Below are 15,688 nucleotides of genomic sequence, written 5' to 3' on the forward strand. Positions count from 1 at the left end.
CTGAACTGATGGATGCACAGTCGGTGTCACTTGCCGTACTATGATTCTATGACTGAATCCTATTGGATCGCTGTTGTCGCTTGCTGAATGTGAGCAACCAACAATGCTCCAGCCCAGATCAGTCCGCTGCGCATATGGATGATTTTCGTCACCAGACAGGATCTCTCTTGGGAGGAGGGCTCGTTGACAGTTGTAGCCTATAAGAAGGCCTACTTCGCAATCCAACTGTGGTGGAATCTTTTCTGACAGTTGCTCTAGATGTGGCCATTTTAGAGCTGTTTCAGAGGTTGGAATGTGCAGCCTGTTTACTGGGATAAATTCTCTTGTGAAAACAGGTGGTAGTGGGATCCTTTTCTCTGAGTTGTATCCTCTCACTTGTAGACCTGTCAGTTTCTGACATGGAATAACTGTCGACTTGGCAGACATTGTGGACAGTCGCAGACTGACATTCTCTCTGTTTGTGTTCAGGCCTTGAGCTATTTCATCTAGTATGAAGGTGGTATCGCTCTGTGTGTCTAAGAGTGCATAAACTAGCAGTTCTTGTTCTGGCTGCTTAATAGATGACACCCAGACTGGCAAGATAGAAGACGTTTGTGTGCTTAGACCCTCTTGAATAACTCTGTTGGAAGTGGCTGTTGCGGTCCTTTCTGTGGTTCCTGCCTTGTCCTTTGAAATTTCACTTCCATTTAGGTGGATTGGCCTTTGACGTTCCTTGAACTTATCGTCATGCAAACATGTTGGGTGTCTCTTTTGGCATTTCTCACACGTGCTTTTGTTATCACATTTTCTTGAGTGATGACCGGTCTTCAAACATCCAAAGCAAAGCTTCTCTGTGTGTACAAACTTAACACGATCCTGAACTGTCTTTTCTGTGAAACTTTGGCATTTGTCTAGGATGTGTCCTGTCCTTTTGCAGAAAACACATGATGTAATACTGCTCTGTGTTGTACTTGTGGTCAGAGTCTTTGCTTGAACTATTTGGCTTCGTAGATGCCTTGGTTTCTCGCTTTCAACACTCTTAAGTGCTTGTATTGAGGAAATTGGATCGCAAGCAAGATCTGCTTCCTTTGATAGGAAGTCAACAAACACCTTGAATGGTGGGTACTCAGCCTTTACTTGTCTGACTTCCATCACTTTGCGATTCCAGCTGGAAACCAACCAATCTGGCAATTTCAGCAGAATCCTCTGACTCTCAACGCAGTCATTCAAGACCTCCAGCATCTTGACATGAGACATGGCAGCCTCACAGCTCTTGAGAAAGTCTGCAAATTCTCTTAGCTCGCAAGCATCCTTAGAACCTATCTTTGGCCATGCATGCAGCTTGTCTCTGAGTGACTTCCCAATTAGGAATGGGTCTCCGAAACGTTTCTCTAAAAGCTTCCAGGCTGAGTCATATGCTGCTTCTGTGCCCAATAGAAGAAATCCTTCCACGGCCTTCTTTGCTGTGCCACCTAAGTACTTTCTTAGGTAATATAATTTTTCATTCTTTGGGATGTTCTTCCTTTCTATTAATGTTTCAAAGGACAGTTGCCAGTCTTTGAACTTCAAGGGATCTCCTGTAAACACCGCAGGTTCTGGTGTTGGGAGCCGGTTTGCACTCATAGCTTCTACTAGTACATTGACCAGATCTAAGCTATTCTGCTCTTGAGGCCTCAACACTGAGGCTGGAGGAGACTGAGGTAGCTGTTGTGGACAAGGAGCTTGACTTGTGACTGCTAGGGATTGAGGAATGAATGGGGGACTTGATGCATTGAGAGAATGGGTTGTGACTGGAAGTACTGTGGAGTCAGCGACTCTAAGCTCTGGCAGTACTTCACTACCATACAACAAATCAGTTGTTTCTATGTTTTCCTCAGCTTCATCATAGACCCTCACTCGAGCTCTAGCAGCATTTAGCTTCTTTACTTCTTCTAGGCGTGCAAGTTTTCTACGTTTATCTTGGATTGCTTGCTGTCTGGCTAGGTTCTCAGCCTCTAACATTTGAAGTTCTGTTTCTTCCTTTTCTTGCTCCTCCAACACTGCCAAGACTTCCTGAGTTGCAGCAGCTTCAGCTACAGCCTCTATTCTTTTGACAGAGTGGCTGCTAGAGTGGGTAGAACTACATCCTTGACGAGACAGTGGTCTAGAAACAGAACCTGTTGAGCCTAGAACAGATCCAGCATCAGGCCAAGACTCTTCATCTTTATCTGCTTCATGACCTTTAAGCTGTCTCTCTGCTCTTTGAATAATAAATTCTGAGAATGACATACATGTATCAACCCTGCGCCGCAGGTCTGGTTCAGGGGTTTGCGCTTGACGCAGCTCCTCATAAACTACCTTTACATCAGAACAGGTGCTTTTGATGTTCTCAATAAGCTCAGTTAACTCATCCTTAGAAGCATCACCACTTAATAACTCTTTGCCTATTCGTGCATGACACCTCCACTTCTCATAGATGATTTTGTATTTGCGTTGAATGTGCTTCAGTCTCTCATCTTGGTATGCTCTTCCCCTTTCTGTTAGGGTACGTGCCCTCTCACTTCTTCGAAGCCCCTCTAGTTCTGCTGCAGATTCAGTGCCAGTAGCTTCAGCTTGAGCGGATTGTTCAGCATCTTTATGGCAGGTCTCTCTGCTTATGTTAGACATGTTGAGATTATAGCAGTGTGACTGTGCAGCTATTAAACTTCAACTAGATTTCTTCTGGACTATGTGTAAGTGAAAGTTGCAATAGACTTAATTTGAATAGCCAGTAAGGTTCATAAATGTATGTATGAGTCTTCCAACACACTGTTGACTTCAATACTGAACTTAAGTTTCAAACAGATAAGAACAACAAAATTACCTTATCACAAATATACAATAACAGTGTAAATGTACTTAGAAAGACCTTAAATCCTTATCATTTACATTACTAAAGGTTTTCAAGTTTTCACATCAGTATAGTACCCCTTTAAAATTCACATAAGGTGCCCTTTAAAACTCAGCAAATTTTGTAAACTCAAAATTACTCATAACCTGTGAGCTTGTTAAATATTTACTTGTTCATTCTTTAAACCTTATGATGTACACCAACTATAAATGCAAACACATTGGATTAATCTCTACATTAAGCAAGCAAGGATAACAGATGAGTCTCTTAGTTGCAATTTCCACATTTAACCACTTCTCACACCACCTTAACTTCACTTTTGTGGTAGAGCTTCTCCTGATTTTAAACGTGAAAATTAGCGTTTTAACTCAATCTAACCACCGTTGCTTGTTAACGCTGTGCCGATATGCGTTATGCACTCTGCTTATCTGACGTGATGCACCGGATCCGCGTCGTTTCGTCATCCGCGGCGATCCTGTCCTCTCCTACCCGTGTTGAGCAGGCGAGTTCTCACTGTAGCTCTCTTCACGACAACACAGACACAGGGCGGTTCTTTGAAACGGGCGTTTATTACTTGGGGCTTCTCTCCTCAGCTTCACCATCACCAGTACGCCGATACGCCATTACGCCAGTACGCCGTGAGAACTGGTCACGAGCGAACAGTACAAACCAATTAGCAACTTTACAGTACACATATTAAGTCCAAACACAAATAAAAAGCATTTCTCAAATGACAAATACCTCGTTGGCTGCTTGTCCTGAAAAGAGGTCCTTAAGTCCTTGTATTGCCTTTTCTTTTAGCAAACCTTTAGCTTAAAATCGCTTCATGAGAGACATCTGCTCCCTCGCAGTCCATGCAAAGTCTCGTGTACTCTCGTTAAGGGTATTCTCACGAGACACTAGCTCTTACACTTTACACATGTACATTTCAAATAAAGACATTTCAACACAAACTATATATATTCATAAAATTATGTAACTTATTATAAATCAGTCATCTACATCATGAAAACTACACAGAACATTTTAACAGCATTTACAAGTATCAGAGTCAGTTTTACTCAGTTTTTGGTTGCTCTTAATCTTTTTTACTTGTTTTTTTTTTAATATGCTTTTTTACTTTTACTTTTTACTTTTAATATTTCATAGTTACTGATTTTTTTCCCCATTTATGTATTTATTTTGTTGTTGTTGTTATTATTATTATTATTATTTTTATTATTATTATTATTGTTGTTGTTGTTGTTATCTTTGTATGTTTAATGTATGGTTTTTAACTTTTATCTCTGTATTTTTTTTTTATTGGAAAGCACTTTAGTCAACCATGTTGTTCTTAAAGCGCTCTGTGTTTGTGCGACCCAATTTTTATTCTTTTATTCAATGATTCAGCATATCATTGATATAAATTGAGCATATTTAGACTGATTGGCTGACATAGAAAAACACAGAACACTCCATGCTCTCTGTGTGTTTCTTTGTACAGTGGGGCAAAAAAGTATTTAGTCAGCCACCGATTGTGCAATTTCCCCCACTTAAAATGATGACAGAGGTCAGTAATTTGCACCAGAGGTACACTTCAACTGTGAGAGACAGAATGTGAAAAAAAAATCCATGAATTCACATGGTAGGATTTGTAAAGAATTTATTCGTAAATCAGGGTGGAAAATAAGTATTTGGTCAATAACAAAAATACAACTCAATACTTTGTAACATAACCTTTGTTGGCAATAACAGAGGTCAAACGTTTACTATAGGTCTTTACCAGGTTTGCACACACAGTAGCTGGTATTTTGGCCCATTCCTCCATGCAGATCTTCTCAAGAGCAGTGATGTTTTGGGGCTGTCGCCGAGCAACACGGACTTTCAACTCCCGCCACAGATTTTCTATGGGGTTGAGGTCTGGAGACTGGCTAGGCCACTCCAGGACTTTCAAATGCTTCTTACGGAGCCACTCCTTTGTTGCCCGGGTGGTGTGTTTTGGATCATTGTCATGTTGGAAGACCCAGCCTCGTTTCATCTTCAAAGTTCTCACTGATGGAAGGAGGTTTTGGCTCAAAATCTCACGATACTTGGCCCCATTCATTCTGTCCTTAACACGGATCAGTCGTCCTGTCCCCTTGGCAGAAAAACAGCCCCATAGCATGATGTTTCCACCCACATGCTTCACAGTAGGTATGGTGTTCTTGGGATGCAACTCAGTATTCTTCTTCCTCCAAACACGACGAGTTGAGTTTATACCAAAAAGTTCTACTTTGGTTTCATCTGACCACATGACATTCTCCCAATCCTCTGCTGTATCATCCATGTGCTCTCTGGCAAACTTCAGACGGGCCTGGACATGCACTGGCTTCAGCAGCGGAACACGTCTGGCACTGCGGGATTTGATTCCCTGCCGTTGTAGTGTGTTACTGATGGTGACCTTTGTTACTTTGGTCCCAGCTCTCTGCAGGTCATTCACCAGGTCCCCCCGTGTGGTTCTGGGATCTTTGCTCACCGTTCTCATGATCATTTTGACCCCACGGGATGAGATCTTGCGTGGAGCCCCAGATCGAGGGAGATTATCAGTGGTCTTGTATGTCTTCCATTTTCTGATGATTGCTCCCACAGTTGATTTTTTCACACCAAGCTGCTTGCCTATTGTAGATTCACTCTTCCCAGTCTGGTGCAGGTCTACAATTCTTTTCCTGGTGTCCTTCGAAAGCTCTTTGGTCTTGGCCATGGCGGAGTTTGGAGTCTTACTGGTTGAGGCTGTGGACAGGTGTCTTTTATACAGATGATGAGGTCAAACAGGTGCCATTCATACAGGTAACGAGTGGGGGACAGAAAAGCTTCTTACAGAAGACGTTACAGGTCTGTGAGAGCCAGGGATTTTCCTTGTTTGAGGTGACCAAATATTTATTTTCCACCCTGATTTACGAATAAATTCTTCACAAATCCTACCATGTGAATTCATGGATTTTTTTTTTCACATTCTGTCTCTCACAGTTGAAGTGTACCTCTGGTGCAAATTACTGACCTCTGTCATCATTTTAAGTGGGGGAACTTGCACAATCGGTGGCTGACTAAATACGTTTTTGCCCCACTGTATGTCCGTGTGCGTGTATTTTTGTATGTCTGTGTTTATGTTTTGGTGTGTGTCTGTCTTTTTATGTCCTTGTGTGTGTATTTTTGTATGTCTGTGTTTGTTTTATTCACCTCTTTTTAGCAGAAGTTTCAGCTTCTTCACCTGTATTAAACTCAAAAATTAGCTTTCTTTACACATTCAAATACTATGAAAGACACTTAATCTATAGTGTCACATCATATTTTAGAAGGATCTCATATGTTTCTATCATTTCTGCTTTGTTTGACCCATTTAGCAGAAGTCAGCCTGTTATCTACTTTGTGTGACTTAAAGCTTTTGTGATACAACTGCCTTTGTTGTGGTGTGATTTGGTCATTCCTTAAGTATTCTCTTCTAGCTGCTGGAGGATAACATCGTCACGTTTGTGAAGAGTGAGTTGAAGAAGATCCAGGAGGTTCTGACTCCAGATGACCTAAAAGGCTTAATGAGTCAATGCAAGGATGGCAATTTATTGCAGGGTGAACATGAGGAGCCTAGTGAAAGCAGCAGAGAAGCATTTGTGAAGATCACATTGGATTTCCTGAAGATAATGAAGCAGAAGGAGTTTGCTGAGTGTCTGCTGAGAAGTGAGAATATTTCTCTAAATATTTATGGTGCTCAGTAAAGGAAAATTTTATTCTGTCTGAAGAAACAGACAAAATTCCATTTACAGTATGTGCAATTAATAAATCCTTGATTGTGGTATTTTGTCTATTGGTTCATTTAGGAACCTCGCCTAGAAACTTCCAATGGTGTCAACGTGAATTTAAATCTACACTGAAAAAGAAGTGCCAGTGTGTGTTTGAGGGCATCGCTAAAGCAGGAAATCCAACCCTTCTGAATCAGATCTACACAGAGCTCTACATGACAGAGGGAGGGACTGCAGAGGTCGTCAATGAACATGAGGTTAGACAGATTGAAACGGCATCTAAGAAACTAGATAGTCTAGAAGCAATAATCACAAAAGAAGACATCTTTAAAGCCTCACCTGGAAGAGATGAACCAATCAGAACAGTGCTGACAAAGGGAGTGGCTGGCATTGGAAAAACAGTCTTAACACAGAAATACACCCTGGACTGGGTTGAAGACAAAGCCAACCAGGACATCCAGTTCATATTTCCATTCACTTTCAGAGAGCTGAATGTGCTGAAAGAGGAAAAGTTCAGCTTGGTGGAACTTGTTCATCGCTTCTTTACTGAAGCCAAAGAAGCAGGAATCTGCAGATTTGAAGACTTCCAGGTTGTGTTCATCTTTGATGGTCTGGATGAGTGTCGACTTCCTCTGGACTTCCACAAAACTACAATCCTGACTGACCCTAGAAGGTCCACCTCAGTGGATGTGCTGCTGATAAACCTCATCAGGGGGAAACTGCTTCCCTCTGCTCGCCTCTGGATAACCACACGACCTGCAGCAGCCAATCAGATCCCTCGTGACTGTGTTGGCAGGGTGACAGAGATCAGAGGGTTCACTGACCCACAGAAGGAGGAGTACTTCAGGAAGAGATTCAGAGATAAGAAGGAGATCAGCAGGATCATCTCCCACATCAAGACATCACGGAGCCTCCACATCATGTGCCACATCCCAGTCTTTTGCTGGATCACTGCTACAGTTCTGGAGGATGTGCTGAAAACCAGAGAGGGAGGACAGCTGCCCAAGACCCTGACTGAGATGTACATCCACTTCCTGGTGGTTCAGGCCAAAGTGAAGAAGGTCAAGTATGATGGGGGAGCTGAGACAGATCCACACTGGAGTCCAGAGAGCAGGAAGATGATTGAGTCTCTGGGAAAACTGGCTTTTGATCATCTGCAGAAAGGAAACCTGATCTTCTATGAATCAGACCTGACAGAGTGTGGCATCGATATCAGAACAGCCTCAGTGTACTCAGGAGTGTTCACACAAATCTTTAAAGAGGTGAGAGGACTGTACCAGCACAATGTGTTTTGCTTCATCCATCTAAGTGTTCAGGAGTTTCTGGCTGCTCTTCATGTCCATCTGACCTTCATCAACTCTGGCCTCAATCTGCTGGAAGAGGAACAACAAACAACGTCCAAGAAGTTCAAAAGAAGTAAATCTTTCGAAATGCTAATTTTTTTCCAGAGTGCTGTGAACAAGGCCTTACAGAGCACAAATGGACACCTGGACTTGTTCCTCCGCTTCCTCCTGGGTCTTTCACTGCAGACCAATCAGACTCTCTTACAAGGCCTGCTGACACAGACAGCAAGTAGTTCACAGACCAATCAGGAAACAGTCCAGTACATCAAGATGAAGCTCAGTGAGAATCTGTCTGCAGAGAAAAGCATCAATCTGTTCCACTGTCTGAGTGAACTGAAGGATCATTCTCTAGAGGAGGAGATCCAACAGTCACTGAGATCAGGAAGTCTCTCCACAGATGAACTGTCTCCTGCTCAGTGGTCAGCTCTGGTCTTCATCTTACTGTCATCAGAAAAATATGTGGATGTGTTTGACCTGAATAAATACTCTGCTTCTGAGGAAGCTCTTTTGAAGCTGCTGCCAGTGGTCAAAGCCTCCAACAAAGCTCTGTAAGTAAATATTTACTCATATTTTTTTTGTTATCAGCGCAATGTATTGTTTATAGTAGAATAAATTGTTAGCGATTCTGAAACTTTTTTGAGTGTAGCCTTTATAAAAGTACTTTCCAGACCTGTTCTACAGTGGACCTTCAGCTTTTCATTAACTACTCAAAAATGAATACAAACCAGAGCTAAAACAACCTGTTTCAAACAGAAGATGAATGTGGGGTCTTATCAAGGTTGAGAATGGGATAAGTAAGGATTATTTTTGAAGTCTATCTGGCAACAACAATCATATATATATATATATATATATATATATTTGTAATTTGAAAATTATGTATACCTGTGGCAGAGGATACTGGTCTTTTACTAAATGTTGCACATCTAGATATAGAGGTATAATTGTTTTGTTAAGCAAATTAAAAAATGTCATCTATATATTATTTCCAGACTTGAATTTGAAGGTGTATTTATATTAATTACGTCCACATGGAAATATTTGTTTATCCCGTAGTAGGTTGAAACAAAATGTAATTTATTTTAATCACAAATATAATTTATTTTCAGATTGTCTGGCTGTAATCTCTCAGAGAGAAGCTGTGATGCTCTGTGCCCTTTTCTCATCTCCCATACCTCTACTGTGATGGAACTGGACCTAAGTAACAATGACCTGCACGATGCAGGAGTAAAACTTCTGTCTGCTGGATTAAAGAGTCCAGATTGTCCTGTCAAAAAACTGAGGTCAGGATTCAGCCTTTTTCATGGATGTCAATTTAAAATCTGTATTATATCATGGCATAAACAAAAACCTTATTGAATTCTAAATTCTAAATTTTTCAATTTATTCTTGCATATTGGTGACTCTGTTTTTAAAAATGTGAATTTGGACACTCCAGCAATCATAGTTTATTATATTCCTTGGTCAAGATCAGGTGACAATGAAACAAATTTGAAACTGCTACAGGGGCCGCAGGTGCGCATTCGCTGTCAAAATAAAAGACGCGCACCAGATAAGAAGTTGCAAAGTGCATTTGCGTACATATACCGCTTCTTTTGCATTTCAGACTCCTTCTGACATTTCTTTAGAGTTGGAGGAACACCAAAGTAATTTCTTAAAGGAGCTTGCTTTTTCGACATCTTTAAAAGTTCTAAACAAATGTCTGTCCTCCTCCATAAAATTGTATGTACACAAACAGCGTTGCAACTTCTTATCTGGTGCGCGTCTTTTATTTTGACAGCGAATGCGCACCTGCGGACCACTTATGTGCAGCCCTGTTAATAGATATTTGATAGAGTTTCTGGGAAACCTGGTCTCGTTACGAGACCAGGTTTCCACCCCACCTTTGCATGGAGAAGCTCTTAGTTCAAGAAATATGGTTGAATTCATTAACACTCCAATATATGACTATGCAGAGTTGGGATGCAGAAGCAGAGTTGTAATATTATACCTCTCTGTAGTTTTTGTCCTCCTGTTACACTCGCCTCCAATTAAATGTGGAGTGTTATACACTGTCTCTCTTCTACGTCTCTTTTAATAAATTATTTTATATTTAATCAACACACTTATTCTGGCTTCAGTTCATCTTCAGTTAATTCTGTATCAAATCTACCATTAATGAGGTGTCCTTAAAGTCACCACTTTTTAAAATAATATTTTAGTGTTACTATCCATACAGGTGAAGAGAGAGGCAGAAACATGCTGGGATTTGTAGATATTTAATAATTAGTTCTGCACAGTAACTGATAAAGAGTCCGACTGGTTGCTCTTACAGTATAAAACCCATAATAAAACTTTTTTCAGTAACTAGTGATCTCAATAATCTCTATTTCTATAGTTACATCGCCGTTACTAACAAGGAAATGTGGTGTGGACTCATTGCCCTTTTTCAAATCACAGGTGGTTGAAGCTGCCTTCAGCTTAACGGGAGCTGGGGGGTCAGGCGCAATCACACAAGTGTTCCTGATTGGCTGAGGAAGAATAAAGTAAACCAATTTCATGACCAATTTAAGATGACATAAAAACAAGATGTTATGTCAACCCAAGACAACCTGAGTCTCCCTTTGTATGTTAAAAGTGTGAACTTCAAACTATATAGCAGTTTTTAAATTTTGTTGATAGGCTACGTAAACCCAGAGTTATGATTAAAAAAAATATATGTGGTGTTTTTTCCTGAGACATTTTTATGTTTACCATGGGCAGAGATGGTAAATGTGGCGTTTTATAAGGAAAGCGCTCCAAAGCACTCTCCACTCAGGATTTTGTCAACATCCTAGCTGCAGCGTTTTGCACAACCTGCAGACGATCCAGAGAACCTTTGCTTAGACACATAAACAGCGAGTTATAATAATCCAAGCGCGACGAAATAAATGCATGTATAGCAATCTCCAGTTCAGAGCGAGATAAAATAGGGCTTAACTTAGCCACATTTCTTAAATGATAAAAACAAGACCAAACCAGCGATTTCTCATGCCCATCCAATGTGAGAGTCAAGTCAAAAGTGACACCTAAATTCCTGATAGAGGATTTAACATGCAAAAAAAGAGGACCAAGGGCTTTCACTATCTGAGATACAAATCTGTCCGGAGCGCACATGAGGACTTCAGTTTTCCCCTCGTTGAGTTGGAGGAAATTTACAGCCATCCAACATTTGATGAAATCCAAGCAGTCATTTAAAAGCTGAAGCTTAGATGAATCCTGGGGCTTAAAAGAGATGTACAACTGAATATCATCAGCATAACAGTGATAAGAAATATCCTCAAAAGAGCCCATTATATGCTGGAGGGGGAGAAGATATATTAAAAACAATAAAGGCCCCAAAAACAAACCCTCAGGGACACCACAAGTAAGGGAGGTAGAGGATGACCTAAAATCGGAGACCACCACAGAAAAAGATCAGTTATGTAGAGAAAAGGAGAACCACTCCAAGGCAGTACCCGATACACCAACTCAATGTTTAAGACTTTCAAGGAGGATGTGATGGTCAACAGTGTCAAAAGCCGATGTGAGGTCCAACATAAGTAGGACCGAGCATTTTCCTGCATCATTATTCATCAAAATGTCACTTGAGACTCTAAGAAGGGCTGTTTCTGTGGAGTGAGGTATGCAAAAGCCAGACTGAAACTTATCACAAATTCTATGTTTGTCTAGAGAAGCTATAAGTTGCTTAGCCACAACCTTTTCTAGAAGCTTAGCAATTAACAGTAATTTAGAGATAGGTCTGTAGCTGCTCCAGTGCATCACATAAAAGCATAAAATGCTTCACATTGTTAGTTAACCCTGCCTCAATGCTTAAAGTGGAAAAAGAAAAAAGAATAATAAATTTAATTTAAGTATTTTAAAGCAGTTTACTCTCTGATACTCTGATTAAAAATCTTTATTTCAGCAGCTCTTCCACCTGAATCTTCAGGTTTGATTCCTGACTGTATTCTGAAGGGTTTTTTCCAGAGCTGTTTGTTTGATTTATAAATCATTTTACGAGCTTAATATGTACAAATGCACTGTCTCTAGCTGAAAATATGAAATAACCATTTTGACTTCATTTAACTGGTTCAGTGAATTTGAGACCATAGGAGAGTGACAAAACCTGCAGAATCTGTGAGATGTCAACTTTCAGCACCCAAAGCATGTAGGTGTATGTCCCGTTAGGTGAACAGGAGAGATCATTGCTTTGTGTTTACATCTTTTTGTGGAATCTTTGCTTTTTGATAAAGCTTATAGTTAGAGCTGGATCAGGTGACCCTGGACCATCCCTTAGTTATGCTCCCCTCTTTTCACTCCTGATGCGTTTATGTGCCATGCTTTCTCTCTAATATTGTAGGCTGTTACCTTACATTGTTAAACAGCTTGAGATGACTGTTGTTGTCTGTTGGGAATTGTCCTTAATAAATAAAGTTAAATTTAATGGATGTAAATGGATAGATGTTATTATATGTGACAAAGAGAAGATGATTGTTGACAGATGGATTGTTGTTTTGTGTGTCTGCAGTCTGTCAGGCTGTCTGATCACAGAGGAAGGCTGTACTTCTCTGGCCTCAGCTCTGAGCTCCAACCCTTCCCATCTGAGAGAGCTGGATCTGCGCTACAATCATCCAGGAGACTCAGGAATTAAGCTGCTGTCGGCTAGACTGAAGGATCCAGGCTGGAGACTGGACACTCTCAGGTATGGAGATTATGTCTGATAGAGGAGGGAGAGCTGGAAACATTTCCTGTGTCCTTCACTCACTATCTGTTGATTCATGTGACATGATTCATGTTTAAGGTCTCTAGGGAGAACATCTCCAGGTAAAATTTAGTTATCTTAGCACTGTTCCCTCTACGCTGCGAGCCTGCGCAAATACGCACTGCTGGCACAGAAAAGCTGCTGAAATTTAAATATATACATAAGGATTCATTCGGTGTTATTTTGCAGTGTGAGTCAAAGAGTGACTGGTGACTGGCTGCTCCAGTATATATGTGTATATATGTGTGTACACACATATATATATATATATATATATATATACATACAAAAAAAAAACACCCAGCACGCCCCTGCGGGCGGTTTATCCTTCAAGCTCGGGTCCTCTACCAGAGGCCTGGGAGCTTGAGGGTCCTGCGCAGTATCTTAGCTGTTCCCAGGACTGCGCTCTTCTGGACAGAGATCTCCGATGTTATTCCCGGGATCTCCTGGAGCCACTCGCCTAGCTTGGGAGTCACCGCACCTAGTGCTCCGATTACCACGGGGACCACCGATACCTTCACCCTCCACATCCTCTCGAGCTCTTCTCTGAGCCCTTGGTATTTCTCCAGCTTCTTGTGTTCCTTCTTCCTGATATTGCTGTCATTCGGAACCGCTACATCGATCACTACGGCCGTCTTCTTCTGTTTGTCTACTACCACTATGTCCGGTTGGTTAGCCACCGCCATTTTGTCCGTCTGTATCTGGAAGTCCCACAGGATCTTAGCTCGGTCATTCTCCACCACCCTTGGGGGCATTTCCCATTTTGACCTCGGGACTTCCAGGTTATACTCGGCACAGATGTTCCTGTACACTATGCCGGCCACTTGATTATGGCGTTCCATGTATGCCTTGCCTGCTAGCATCTTGCACCCTGCTGTTATGTGCTGGATTGTCTCTGGGGCATCTTTACACAGCCTGCACCTGGGGTCTTGCCTGGTGTGATAGACCCCAGCCTCTATGGATCTTGTACTCAGAGCTTGTTCTTGTGCTGCCATGATTAGTGCCTCTGTGCTATCTTTCAGTCCAGCTTTGTCCAGCCACTGGTAGGATTTCTGGATATCAGCCACCTCCTCTATCTGCCGGTGGTACATACCGTGCAGGGGCCTGTCCTTCCATGATGGTTCCTCGTCTCCCTCCTCTTTCTTGGGTTTCTGCTGCCTGAGGTATTCACTGAGCACGCTGTCAGTTGGGGCCATCTTCGTGATGTATTCTTGGATGTTCGTTGTCTCATCCTGGACTGTGGTGCTGACACTCACCAGTCCCCGCCCCCCTTCCTTCCGCTTAGCGTACAGCCTCAGGGTGCTGGACTTGGGGTGAAACCCTCCATGCATGGTAAGGAGCTTTCTTGTCTTTATGTCAGTGGCTTCTGTCTCCTCCTTTGGCCAGCCTATTACCCCAGCAGGGTACCTGATCACGGGCAGGGCGTACGTGTTGATGGCCCGGATCTTGTTCTTACCGTTCAACTGACTCCTCAGGACTTGCCTGACCCTCTGCAGGTACTTGGTGGTTGCAGCTTTCCTAGCGGCCTCTTCATGGTTCCCATTCGCCTGCGGGATCCCCAGGTACTTGTAACTGTCCTCTATGTCTGCAATGTTGCCTTCTGGTAGTTCAATCCCCTCAGTTCTGACTACCTTCCCTCTCTTTGTTACCATCCGACTACACTTCTCCAGCCCGAACGACATTCCAATGTCATTGCTGTATAGCCTGGTAGTGTGGATCAGTGAATCGATGTCTCGTTCACTCTTGGCATACAACTTTATGTCATCCATGTACAGGAGGTGGCTGACAACTGCTCCGTTCCGTAGTCGGTATCCGTAGCCAGTCTTGTTAATGATCTCACTGAGGGGGTTCAGGCCTATGCAGAACAGCAGTGGGGACAGAGCATCTCCCTGGTAGATCCCGCACTTGATGGTGACTTGTGCTATGGGCTTGGAGTTGGCCTCTAGTGTTGTACGCCACATCCCCATTGAGTTCCTGATGAAGGCTCTTAGGGTCCAATTGATCTTGTACAATTCTAGGCATTCCAGTATCCAGCTGTGGGGCATTGAGTCATAGGCCTTCTTGTAATCAATCCAGGCAGTGCACAGGTTGGTTAGTCTGGTCTTGCAGTCTCGGCTGACTGTTCTGTCTACCAGTAGCTGGTGTTTTGCGCCTCTGGTGTTCTTGCCAATTCCTTTCTGTGTCCCGCTCATGTATTGACCCATGTGCCTGTTCATCTTAGCCGATATGATGCCTGACAGGAGCTTCCATGTAGTACTGAGGCAGGTTATTGGTCGGAAGTTGGAGGGGACTGGTCCCTTCTTGGGGTCCTTGGGGATCAGGACCGTCCGACCTTCGGTTAGCCATTCCGGGTGTCTCTCATCAACTAGCAGCTGGTTCATTTGTGCTGCCAGACGCTCGTGGAGTGCAGTCAGCTTCTTCAGCCAGTAGGCGTGAACCATGTCGGGCCCTGGTGCTGTCCAACTCTTCATACTGGAGACCCTTTCTTGGATATCTGCCACTGTGATGGTTACTGGACCCTGTTCAGGGAGGTCGCTGTGGTCTGCCCTCAGATCCACTAGCCACTGAGCATTGCCGTTATGGGTTGCGTCCTTCTCCCATATGCTCTTCCAGTATTGCTCCGTCTCCAGCCTTGGTGGTGCTGTTCTCTTATTATTGTTCCCTTGCCACTGAGAGTACACCTTTGCTGGTTCTGTGGAGAACAGCTGGTTTATTCTCCTGCCTTCTATCTCTCTGGTGTACCTCCTCAAGCGGCTGGCCAAGGCTGTGAGTCTTTGCTTGGCAGTTTCCAAGGCCTCAGGTATGGACAGCTTGCTGTATTTCTTATGCACCTTCTTTGTCGCACCTTTCTGCAACTCCGTTAGTTGGCTCACCTCCCTCCGTGCTACTTTGATCTTGCCCTCTAGCCTCCTTCTCCATGGAGGGTACTGCCCCTTGTGGCTGTTCAATTTGTAGCCAAGCATCTCACTGATCACTGCTGCCG

The 15,688-nt window shown here is 42.8% G+C and overlaps 2 protein-coding genes across 3 annotated transcripts in view; both read left to right on the forward strand.

Moving 5' to 3' along the window:
* The window catches only part of LOC118455524 (protein NLRC3-like), a 38,336-nt gene that overhangs the window by 20,496 nt on the left and 2,152 nt on the right, over positions 1-15,688 (forward strand). For both annotated transcript variants that reach the window (XM_087838473.1, XM_087838472.1), the window contains exons 5-8: positions 6,310-6,538; positions 6,679-8,491; positions 9,053-9,226; positions 12,472-12,645. In XM_087838473.1, coding sequence (XP_087694599.1) covers positions 6,310-6,538; positions 6,679-8,491; positions 9,053-9,226; positions 12,472-12,645 — 2,390 coding nt within the window. The remainder of the gene's footprint in view (positions 1-6,309; positions 6,539-6,678; positions 8,492-9,052; positions 9,227-12,471; positions 12,646-15,688) is intronic.
* Positions 1-15,688, forward strand: part of LOC102785947 (protein NLRC3-like) — a 172,069-nt gene that overhangs the window by 15,570 nt on the left and 140,811 nt on the right. The gene's annotated exons all lie outside the window — the stretch shown is intronic.

This window comes from Neolamprologus brichardi, chromosome 3 (assembly GCF_056152115.1).
Source record: "Neolamprologus brichardi isolate AB-2024 chromosome 3, ASM5615211v1, whole genome shotgun sequence".
Lineage (NCBI taxonomy): Eukaryota > Metazoa > Chordata > Actinopteri > Cichliformes > Cichlidae > Neolamprologus > Neolamprologus brichardi.